Raw genomic sequence first — 12742 nt, 5'->3', positions numbered from 1 at the left:
GGGCAAACTACCGGCTTGACCTTTGTCAAAGACATTGCTAAAATCATGGTACTCCTTTGGCAGGTAGGAGAGTGAAGAGGTACACAGGACCTTGGCTACCTTCTGGAAGCATGTTTCACTGCATTGTGGTGACCAGAACAGAACCTCAGCATGGAGCCAATCAAAAGAGGGGTTGTGCTCAAGGATAACCAATAATCAATGGAAACTTAGGAGAGGAAATCACTTGGAATTGGATTATCGCATGGTGAAGAGCCCCTACGGCCATGGACAAGGGAACTAGCTCATGAGTCACATGGGCAGGCTGTAGATTTCTCCCGTCAAGAGCCTCAATGGCAAGTGGAGTGTCACGCAGCTGCAGTGGAATCGAGTGCTTTGATACAAAGGCAGCATCAATGAACAGGCCTGCAGCCCCAGAGTCGATTAGAGCCTGTATCTCAATAGAAGGCTTAGCCCAAGAAAGGGTGACCAAAACCAGTGGCTTATCCTTCTGGATAACTGCAGACGACACAACACCACCTAAGGCCGGTCCATGACAGGACCTCAAGGTTCAGGTGTTGCCAGGACGGGTAGGACAAGACTTCAAAAAGTGACCTGCCTGGCCACAATAAAGGCACAATCTCTCCTTCCTCCTAAAGGCTCTCTCATCCGCAGAGAGACGCGTGAAGCCCAAGTGCATGGGTTCATCTTCACTGACCGACTCGGTACCAGGAGGCATGGGAGGTGACGGAGGCATGGGTGGGACTGCAATGGTCAGAGGCAAACGTACAGGAGTCAATGAGGATGGCAAACAAGATCAACCTCTCCAGCTCAGTGGGTATTTCTCGGGCTGCTATCTCATCCTTGATGGAATCCAAGAGACCATGAGAGAAAGCAGCCACAAGGTCCTCATTGTTCCAAGCAACCTCTGCTGCCAGAGTACGGAACTCAATGGCGTAGTCGTCAACAGTTCTCGTACTCTGTTTGTTGGACATGAGGCACTTGGCAGCAGAAGCAGAGCGTGCGGAAATGTCAAATACCCTTTTAAAGGAGGCCACAAACTCTGGGTAACTCAAGACAACAGGTTTTTGCGACTCCCATAGAGGGTTTGCCCAGGCCAATGCTCTCTCAGAAAGAAAAGATATCACGAACCCTACTTTTCTTCTGTCCGTGGGAAACGCCTGGGGCAGCATCTCAAAGTATACTTCAACTTGGTTGAGAAACTCTCTGCATTGAACTGGATCGGCCCCAAATCGCTGGGGAAGCGGAGCGGAACCAGACATGCCTCTTATAGGGGTAATACTCGAGGCGGGTGCCTGCACAGAGACTGGCGCAGCAGCAGGGACGGCCTGCAACTTAGGTTGTACCGGAGCAGTCACAGTGGGGGATTTCAAGTGAGCCGTGCGACTCAGGAGCGGTTATAATGCCATGGCAAACTGATCCACGCGGTGATCTTGCTCATCTAATCTGGAAAAAATATTACCAACAAGTGGATTGACTCTATCTTCTGAATTCATGGCCTTCCCCTACTGTCAGAAACCATGAACCAGACCGAGACAGAAGTACAGTAACCAGATCGGGTAGTCAGCCAAGCCAGAGTTAGGTAACCAGATCGGGTAGTCAGCCAGGCCAGAAGTCAGGGTTCCAAGTAGAGGAACAGCAAGCAGGATAAGTAGCCAGAAGGGATGTCAGCAAAGCCAGGCTTTAAACAGGAACGCAGGAGATGGTTTCTTGTGACGTGACCAAGGCGAAGGCAGGAATGAAGTGAGCTGGAGATCTTTAAGTAGGTGGGACTGACGAGCAGATCCACAACAGCTGGTTAACTGTGGAGAGAGATGAGAGCTGGCAATTAGCCGACAGCTGAGCGGCCAGCTCAGAGAAGGAATATCATCGGGCCCCATGACAGAAGCTCACAGTGTGCAGTGATATCAGTGGAAGCCGTTTCAGTCCAGGGGGAGGAGCCGGTAACACCTGTGCAATGGAGGTCAGATTTAAAGAGCCATTTCACCCAAAACTAGTAATTCAGTTGTGACAAGATAAGGGGTCTATTTATAGAACCTTCGTTGGACGAATGTCACTCACACCTTCCTGCCGGCTGGATGAACTTTCCCCATATTGTCTGTAATATATCCTCTGATCCTCGGCTCCATCTAGTGGCCAAAATATGGTATAGATTCATGAGATGCAACAATCACAGAGTATACTGTATTCTGGCCACTAGATGGAGCCGAGGATCTAATATAGAGAATACGGGGAACATTAATCCAGCCGGCAGGAAGGTGGGCGTGACATTCATCCAACGAAGGTTGTATAAATAGACCCAGAAGACCCCGCCCCACAATTAGCAGAGGAGCCGCCCAACAGCCAATGAACAGAACGGGCTCAGGGGTCTGATTATAAAATACATTGCTCAGTCTGTGCTCTTCAGTCTTGTATTTATATCATCGGGCCCCATTGATCATTATGTGTACCGGGTCAGTCTGTGCTCTTCAGTCTTGTATTTACATCATCGGGCCCCATTGATCATTATGTGTACAGGGTCAGTCTGTGCTCTTCAGTCTTGTATTTACATCATCGGGCCCCATTGATCATTATGTGTACAGGGTCAGTCTGTGCTCTTCAGTCTTGTATTTACATCATCGGCCCCATCGATCATTATGTGTACAGGGTCAGTCTGTGCTATTCGGTCTTGTATTGATATCATCGGGCCCCATTGATCATTATGTGTACCAGAGGAAAGCTCTGCAAAGCCCCTTCACAGAGCAGCAGGAACAAACCCCTCTCCCTGATGATAGACGGACATGGCTGAGAGTCACCGAATGAAGAGGAATTTGCTTTGATATATTACTGATCGACAAATAATAAGCAATCAATGATTACATCTCATAGGATTACCTGTGACACAGCCGAGGTGCGGGTGGAAGTAGAGGCCGAGGTGACAGTGACAGATGCGGGGCCCGGGGCCCGATGTACAGGAGCTGAACGGGGGGCAGTCTGTGTCCCGGAGGCAGGAGATCATATCTGCAATCAGAGAGAGGGAATCCTCACTATATACTGTATACAGAAATGTGTCCCCCCTCCCCCTCACTATATACTGTATACAGCAATGTGCCCCCCCTCCCCCCTCATCCCTTACTATATACGATGTAGCAATGGTGGACTATACTTGTAATATTGTGTGCATTCCCCGTCATTCCTCACCTATAGGATATCCCTTTAATCCTGGGCGCCAGTATCTGTCATCATATTTGTGAGCCCAACCCAATGGATTGTGGGACTAGTAGTCTTTCTGACCAGCGATCCCATTGGATAACCATACAGCCGGACTACACATCCCAGGGATCCTTGCCACCATGCAAGGAACTTCTGGGAGAGACTATAAAGGAGACCGGAGATTCGTCCCAGGCTCTCTCCTTCCTGGGCCTTGCACTATGCACACCTCTCCGTGACAGGGAGAGAGAGGTTGCGGCCCACCACACGGTGTTCAAGTGATTCCAGCCAGGCCTCGGAGGGCCGAACTCTGCCTGCTGTTCATCAGACATCTACACGGCACCAACTCAGCAGATCGACACTACGTTCTTCCACACTCCACACCTGTGGGTCATCGCTGGCAACTTCCTTGACGAATGTCTCCCCCGGGTGATTGTCCCGTCCAGTCATTGGTGAGAGGGCAATTGCCCATCTTCTACAATCTTTCCCTGATTACTTTATTGGAACACTGTGTACAGACAACTCTATCTTGGGAACACTTTACTGCACTTCTATTTGAACACTGAACATAGACACCTCTACCTACAACCATTTCAAGGAGTACCATTGGCCTGTTTAAGCCAGTCAGTCTGTTAATACATCACCGTTCCTTATTGGATATAATCTAATGAGCTCGAACTGCCGGTGAAGACTATCAGGCCTGCACCACGGACATTGCTGTTGTTACTATTTAAAGGGCCCTACACTATCCTTATTCTATCTGATCTCTCATTAGGATCTAAAGGTTGAATCGGCTGGCCTGGGGTTCCCCTTTAGAGTGTGACTACCTGCATTAAACATTTAACCCTTATTGTCCTTACAGGTCCTGCATCAGGTAATTAGACATGTGCAGGATGAAAAAATTGGTTTAGTTTAGTTTCGTTTCGATTCGTTATTTAACTTAATTCGTTTAGTTAAATTCGTTGCATTCATTACATTCGTTTTCGGAATTCGTTTCGTTTCGTATTCGAATTCGAAAAAATTCGACCGCATTCGAAAAAATTCGACCGTATTCGAAAAAAACTATCAAATTCGAAAAAATTCTACCACATTCGAAAAAAACTATCAAATTCGAAAAAATTCTACCACATTCGAAAAAAACTGTCAAATTTGAAAAAATTCTACCACATTCGAAAAAAACTGTCAAATTCGAAAAAATTCTACCACATTCGAAAAAAACTGTCAAATTCGAAAAAATTCTACCACATTCGAAAAAAACTATCAAATTCGAAAAAATTCTACCACATTCGAAAAAAACTATCAAATTCGAAAAAATTCTACCACATTCGAAAAAAACTATAAAATTTGAAAAAATTCTACCACATTCGAAAAAAACTATAAAATTCGAAAAAAACAATAACTGAATTTGAAAAAGTAAACTATATATAACCATTTTGCGAAATTTGAAATTCGTATAGAATGAAATCGAATTCCAATAGAAAAGATTAGGATAGAATAGAAAGTATAAAAGAATAGCATAGAAAAACAATAGATCAGAATAGAAAAAAATATAATATATTGTATTCTAAGCTTTTCTATTTGAATTCGAATTCATTCTGTACCAAATTCCAATTTTGGAAGATGGTTAAATATATATATTATATTTTTTTTCTATTCTGTTCCATTGTTTTTCTATGCTATTCTTTTCTATTCTATTCTAAACTTTTCTATTCGAATTTGAATTAATTCTATGCGAAATTCGAATTTCGGAAGATGGCTTCTAAAATTAGAATTTCGTATAGAATGAATTCGAATTTGAATAGAAAAGATTAGAATAGAAATAGAATAGACTAGAAAAACAATAGAACAGAAGAGAATAAAATATAATATATATATTTTTTTCTATTCTGTTTCATTGTTTTTCTATGCTATTCTTTTCTATTCTATTCTAAACTTTTCTATTCGAATTTGAATTCATTCTATACGAAATTCGAATTTCGGAAGATGGCTTCTGAAATTCGAATTTCGTATAGAGTGAATTTGAATTTGAATAGAAAAGAATAGACTAGAAAAACAATAGAACAGAACAGAATAAAATATAATATATTATATCTTATTCTATTCTGTTCTATTGTTTTTCTAGTCTATTCTTTCTACTCTATTTTAATCTTTTCTATTCAAATTAATTTTATACGAAATTCGAATTTTGGAAGATGGTTTTATATATATATATATATATATATATATATATATATATATATATATATATATATATATATATATATATATATATATATATATATAAAATATATAAATATATATATATAAAATATTTTTTCTATTCTGTTCTATTGTTTTTCTATTATTTTCTATTATATTCTGATCTTTTCTATTTGAATTCAAATTCATTCTATACAAAATTCGAATTTCAGAAAATAGTTATATAGAAATAGAATGAAATCAAATTCTAATAGAAAAGAATAGAATAGAAAAACAATAGAACAGAATAGAAAGAAATATTTTATATATATATAAAAATAAAAAAAACATCTTCCGAAATTGGAATTTGGTACAGAATGAATTAGAATAGAAAAGATTAGAATAGAATATTTTATATTTTTTTCTATTCTGTTCTATTGTTTTTCTATGCTATTCTTTTATATTATTTTCTGTTCTATTCTAATCTTTTCTATTTGAATTCATTCTGTACCAAATTCCAATTTCGGAAGATGTGTGTGTATATATATATTTTTTTTTTTTTTCTATTCTGTTCTATTGTTTTTCTGTTCTAGTCTTTTCTATTAGAATTCGATTTCATTCTATTTCATTCTGTTTCTGTATAACCATTTTCAGAAATTCAAATTTCGTATAGAATGATTTCGCATTCAAATAGAAAAGTTTAGAATAAAATAGAAAAGAATAGAAAAGAATAGAAAAACAATAGACCAGCATAGAAAAAAAATAAAAATAAAAAAAATATATATAAATATATATACCGTATTTATCGGCATATAACACGCACTTTTTTCCCCTTAAAATCAGGGGAAAATCATGGGTGCGTGTTATACGCCGATCCCCTGCGATCCTGAGCTGACAGATCTTCAAAATCGCCGACCGTGATTTGAAAATGGCGCCGAAATACACAGAGCCGGTCCTCGGCTCTTCTCGGCCACTTTCGGCTTCACTTGAGTGCCCCCCGAACCTAGCCAAGTGTACTCGGCTAGGTTCGGATAGCTCCGCTCACAGTCACGCCCATCCCGGGCGGGACTACGAGTGGAGCCGAAAGTGAACGAGAGCCGCCGAGAAGAGCCGAGGACCGGCTCTGTGTATTTTGGCACCGGCGGCACCATTTTCAAATCGCGGTCGGCGATTTTGAAGCTCAGGATCGCAGGGATCACGGGATTTTCAAACTGCGAGCTGCAAGGCTGCACTGGGGCAAGGCTGCACTGGGATAAGGCTGCAATGGACACTGGGAAGGCTGCACTGACAAGGCTGCACTGACAAGGCTGCACTGACAAGGCTGCACTGACAAGGCTGCACTGGGGCAAGGCTGCACTGAGAAGGCTGCAATGATGGGCATTTAAATGTAAGTTTTTTTCCCTTAAACTTCCCTCCTAAAAGTTTTTTTTTCCTTAAAATTCCCTCCTAAACTTGGGGTGCGTGTTATACGCCGATAAATACGGTAATTTTTTTGTATTATTCTCTTCTATTGTTTTTTTATGCTTTTCTTTTCTATTATTTTATATTCTATAATAGTCTTTTCAATTCAAATTCATTCTATACGAAATTCGAATTTCGGAACATAGCTTCTGAAGTTTGAATTTCTTATAGAATGAATTCGAATTAGAACAGAAAATAATAGAAAAGAATAGACTAGAAAAACAATAGAACAGAATAGAAGAAAATATAATATATATATTATATTTTCTTCTATTCTGTTCTATTGTTTTTATAGTCTATACTTTTCTATTATTTTCTGTTCTAATCTTTTCTATTCAAATTCGAATTCATTCTATACAAAATTCAAACTTCAGAAGCCATGTTCCGAAATTCGAATTTCGTATAGAATGAATTTGAATTGAAAATACTATTATAAAATATAAAATAATAGAAAAGAAAAGCATAAAATATATATATATATATATATATATATATATATATATATATATATATATATATATATACATATTCTATTGCTTTATTATTTTATATTCTACCTTATTGTTTTTTTTTTAGAAAAACGTTTTCTGTTTTTTTTTAATTTGATTATGTTTTCGAATTCGATTCGAATTCGTTTGTTTTTTTTTCGGATTTGTTTAAATTCTTTACTTTTGTCATTCGGAAATTTGGATGCATCCGAATTTCCGAATAATGAAAAATTCGTCCGAATTTCGATTCGGAACGAAACGAAATGCACATGCCTACAGGTAATATCCCGTTGTTCATAAATGTGTATTGTACCTTCATACTGTTAAACTGTTCTTAAGCTGTCTTTTGGGGAATTCCTCTACCGAGTCTGGGCTGTTATTCAGAACTCGGTTGATATATTGCCCTCTTTTGTAAATCAATACTACTTTGCTTATTCCAGTAAAAGCTTATATAATATACTGTAAACATTTTGACTTGTGTAACGTGTCATTTAAAAGGTGCTTGTTGAAAGATGTCTGAACCCAGAGTGTCAGAGTGGGTTGGAAGGTCCACAGGGTCATGATGATGCAGATGAGCAGGTAAATCCAAGCAGTCCTCAAGGGGGCCGTGCTACATTTGGGGGCTCTTTTGAGGATCTATTCTGCAGCCGGCCCTAGTCAACCTAGACAAGAGCCCCGACCTGCGTGGGAGGCAGCCTCTGTGGCTGCGGTCACTTGGTGCAAAGCCCAGGGAGCTCGGGTGAAAAGAAGCCCTATTTTAGAGATCTAAGGAAGTGAATGCACTGAGAGGGAGATTCAACAGAGGGTGAGAGCCCTGGTCCCAAGACAGAGGGCCTACATTTTGGATATGGAAGCTGAGCACGACCTGGACCAAGTCAGGGTACTGCTGGAATGGCAGGAAGAAATACCTGTGTGCTTTCAGGAAGAAGAGGTACACCTAGCCAAGAGGGTGACTGCCAGAGTGATCCAGCTTAAAGTGGGGGGAGAGCCTGTTGAGAGGAAACTATTGTCAAGGACCCAGGAGAAGGACTCAGGATCGGTTGGGACAGACTCTCATGGGGTCAGTGCCCCTCCCGTATCCTTCTACACTGATATGAGCTGGCTAGTTGATAGCCTAGTGAAGAATGGATCTGGAAATACCAACCAGAGCTATCGAAGATTTTTCTCAGGGCAGTTGCCGACCCCTACCGGAGAAGATGAGTTTGAGACCTGGATGAATCAGGCTATGGAGGAATGGAGTGTTTCACAGGCCGTGAAGCGACAGCGGCTCAATGAGAGTCTTCAAGGCCCTGCTGCCGATGTAATTCGAAATTTGAGAATGGGAAGAGAACCTGCATTGCTATGGACTACATAGATGCTTTGTATGCCGTATTCGGAAGAGTTGAAACAACTGCAGATCTAATGTACAAATTTAATCACACTCATCAACAAAAGGGGGAGAGTCTCTTTGGGTACATCTCCCAAGTAGACAGAATGTTGCACCAGATTATCCTTAAAAGGGGTATCAATCCCAAGGACGTTGATCAAGCTCGTTTAGACCGGGTTTTACAAGGAGCCAAGCCAAACCATCCCATTGTCTTGAAGTTATTACTGAAAAGTACCAAGGTGGTACCTACACACCCTGATTTGATAAGAGAAGTAAAGGAAGAGGAAGCTCTATTGAAAGAAAAGAGTCAAGGAACGAGAGAATCGAGCGCTACCGCTGTTATTAGGAAGAAAGTAATTGCCCAAACTGTCCATGTAGAAGCAGGTTATTCAGATGAGGACAGTGAAACTCAGTCAGAACCAGTTGGACTGGCCATCCCCGATACTAACAAGCCAATGAGCGAACTCGGATCCACTGAGCTGATGGCTCAGGTAGCTCAAGCCCAAACTCAGATGTATCTAGCTCTAATGCGAGTAATGGAAACCAAAGCAAAGGTCCAGGAACAAGGATTTTACCAAGGAGGGCCAAAACTTTCCAGAGTGCAGGAAAAGAAATGGTACGGATGTGGAGAAGTTGGACACTTCCGGGCAGAGCGCCCCAAAGCTGGAATTAGTCCACAATTACTCATGAAAGTTTTAAAAGCCTTACAGAAGCTACTCTTCCAAAAGCTGGCAGGAAACTTCAGGGGACCTCAGTGAAGGAGCTAGTTGAGAGTCCTGTGGGAAAACTCCACTCCAAAGTTAAGAAAGCACCCAAGAAGAAGAAGGAACGAAAGTCATTTGCTACCTCTTTCCCTCCCTTGCCTGTTAAAAAGAAAACAAGGCCCCCAGGGAAGGAAAGCCGGACACGGGAAATCAATGTACACCCTTCTGAGCGAGTTTTTAAACAGACTCCATCGCCACCAAAGAGGTTGGTTAGGGCTCAGACTATAGAGTCACCAGCTAGAAATCTGCCAAAGGACCTGGTAGGGACTTCTCCTATAGTCTTGATACAAGTAGAGGGCATCTATACTCAAGCCTTGCTGGATACCAGAGCCCAGGTGACGTTGTATCGGGACGTCTATCACAAGTACTTAAGGGACATTCCTTTGTGTAAACTAGAGGAGTTAGAGATCTGTTGTATAGGAACACAAAAATGCTTGTATGACGATTATATACCCATCAAGATAAGCTTTGATACTTCCTTGGCTGGAAAGCCCGAGCCCTTCGACGCTTTGGCTGTTGTCTGTCCCTGACCTCCTGGGGCAGGCCGCAATTCCTTGCTGATAGCCACCAACACCAATCTTGTAGGACATTACTCATGCCGCTGGCGTTGAAGGGTGCTCCCGTAGGGAAGATCCATCCTCAGTTGCGACAGGCTTTTCAGCGAGTGTTGCAAGAGAAGAAGGCCCCCGTAGAACGGGTAGGAAGACTGTGGCTATTAGACACCCAAGAAAATGTGTTGCAGCCTGGGGAAGGAAGCTCTATGAAAGCCACTGTCAAGTTGTCATGGGATCAACCGTGTCCCTATGTGGTGGTAGAAGCTGACCCACTGGAGGAAGATAGCAGGATAGAACTGGTTCTGGAGATCGTACCCACTAGGGCCTTACAGGGAAGCGGGGGTTGAATTTCTGTCAGTGTGAGGCCTCGTATGGTGATTGGGAAAGTAAGTGCTGCCACCCCAGTGACAGGGGACGAAGTAACTCAGAGGGAAAATTGAAGAGAGATCACTGTCCAGTGCCCAAAGCTGTACCCCCAGATGGGAAGGGAGGATTCAAGCTCAATTAGCTCGATGGGAGAATATAATCTCCACGAATGACTTTGATGTGGGTTGTGTCAGGAGTGCCCAATACCAAATTCGGCTAAGTGAAGATAAGCCTTTCCGAGAAAGAGCTAGACGAATCCCTCTATGTGACTTGGAGGACCTTCGAGAATAGTTGGGGGAACTGACACAGTCGGGGGTCATTAGGGAGTCCAGGAGCCCTTATGCCTCTCCATAAAATTGATTTTATTGAAAGTACTAATAAATATATGTTTAATTCTATCAGCTATTTATACTTTAATTCTTGAGAGTAGTCCCGTAAATCTGGGCAGGCTGGTAGGGGCCCCAGTGCATTACTTTACCCAGGGGCCCATGATGCAATTAAGACAGCCCTGCCCCGGCCAACTCTATGATAACCCAGCGGCATCGGACAGTGGGCTCCCTGATCACACGGGAGAGCCTAGAGAATCGCCGGTGGGTAGCCGTAGAATAACCACTTCTGTCCAACCATAGAGATGTGCGTCTTTTGGTGTATTTATTGCAATATGATTCCATTTCACATGTACGCCATTTCTTTTCTAATAATGGAAAATGTTAATCCAAAAAGAATCGGCTGATTATCCGAGAGTCAAAGACTACCGCCTCGCTCTCATCCGAATAAAATGAATGAATCCAAACTACTCTGTATTCATTCATTCATTATGTTATGACGTTGAATTCATGTTTGCCATTCCCATTGTTGGGCGGCGCACATACAAATGAAACAAATGTTCTCAACTCAATGGCGGCCACCCTGTTGGTCGGGTCATGGATGACAACCCCCCCCCCCCGGTGGGATGAGGGTGTGGCTTGTGAGCTATGACCTCAGATGGGAGTATCTACACGCTTCCCCTGTACAGGAGCCAACTGTGATCATGCATTATTGATCTGCCCTTAGTAGGACGGTGTATGGACATATCTACCAACAAAGTGCCGCCATTCACCAAGATTCAGATGTTCTAAAACCAGGGTCTCCAAACTGCGGCCCGGTGGCCGAATGCAGCCCTTTGCTTGCCTTTATCAGACCCTTGGGGCACTATTCCTCCCACTGACACCAATGATGGGACACAATTACTCCCACTGACACCAATGATGGGGCACTATTCCTTCCACTGACACCATTGATGGGGCACTATTCCTCCCACTGACACCAATGATGGGGCACTATTCCTTCCACTGACATTTATAATAGGACATTTAAACCAATGATGGGGCACTATTCCTTCCACTGATACCAATGATGGGGCACTATTCCTCCCACTGACACCATTGATGGGGCACTATTCCTTCCACCGACATTTATCATAGGACATTTAAACCAATGATGGGGCACTATTCCTCCCACTGACACCAATGATGGGGCACTATTCCTCCCACTGACACCAATGATGGGGCACTATTCCTCCCACTGACACCAATGATGGGACACTATTCCTCCCACTGACACCAATGATGGGGCAATGTTACCAATGCCAGGATAATAAACTGGGCCATTGTTTAGAAAGTTTGGAGACGCCTGGTCTAGGAGGATGGAGGACACGCTGGACCAGAACTTTTCTCAGCGCTGTCTTGTCTGTATATAGTATGAGATGCATATGAACATCTCCCAGGGTCAGATGTCCACCATGTACAGATATCAGATGCCATACCTGGGTGGGAGGCTCCTCCTGTTGTCTCTTCCATAGGGCTGGTGGTGACTGTGATCCCCCCTCCGGTGGGGTACAATGAGCCCAGTTCTGTACTGTTATCACTTTCTATAAAACAAAACAAAAATTGAGACAATGAGGAGTAGGGATAAAGGGAGACATTTTGGGGGGAAATTATTTATCTGCAAAATTTGGATTTTCATCATTACTGAAACCTCATCTAAATGAATCTTTAGATTTCACCAAGCTGGTTTCGGCAACATTTGCCTTAAAAAAAAAAACCTCCAATGCAAGCCCTGATACTCCCTCCAAGCCACCCTTAGTAAACAGTAAAAGGTGCTCCATGGAGAATTAAGGGTTCAGTAGCAGCACACATAGTTCTCTCCTTAGCCCCACATGATGAGAGCAGCCCACAAAGTGCTCTCCATAGCCAAACATTATGAGAACAGCACACATAGTTCTCTCCATAGCCAAACATGATGAGAACAGCACACATAGTGCTCTCCATAGCCAAACATGATGAGAGCAGCACACATAGTGCTCTCCATAGCCAAACATGATGAGAGCAGCACACATAG

The 12742-nt window shown here is 42.5% G+C and overlaps 1 protein-coding gene across 8 annotated transcripts in view; it reads right to left on the bottom strand.

Moving 5' to 3' along the window:
- Window positions 1–12742, bottom strand: part of LOC141145694 (mucin-13-like) — a 76996-nt gene that overhangs the window by 42158 nt on the left and 22096 nt on the right. For 5 of the 8 annotated variants that reach the window (XM_073632560.1, XM_073632561.1, XM_073632562.1 and 2 more), the window contains 2 exons: window positions 12168–12272; window positions 2872–2997 (listed from right to left, as the gene is read on the bottom strand). In XM_073632560.1, coding sequence (XP_073488661.1) covers window positions 2872–2997; window positions 12168–12272 — 231 coding nt within the window. The remainder of the gene's footprint in view (window positions 1–2871; window positions 2998–12167; window positions 12273–12742) is intronic. The other 3 variants (XM_073632565.1, XM_073632566.1, XM_073632568.1) reach the window with 1 other exon arrangement.

Source organism: Aquarana catesbeiana, linkage group LG05, assembly GCF_042186555.1.
Source record: "Aquarana catesbeiana isolate 2022-GZ linkage group LG05, ASM4218655v1, whole genome shotgun sequence".
Lineage (NCBI taxonomy): Eukaryota > Metazoa > Chordata > Amphibia > Anura > Ranidae > Aquarana > Aquarana catesbeiana.
The sequence above is the reverse complement of the archived record's forward strand: the minus strand, read 5'-3'. Positions and strand labels throughout refer to the sequence as shown.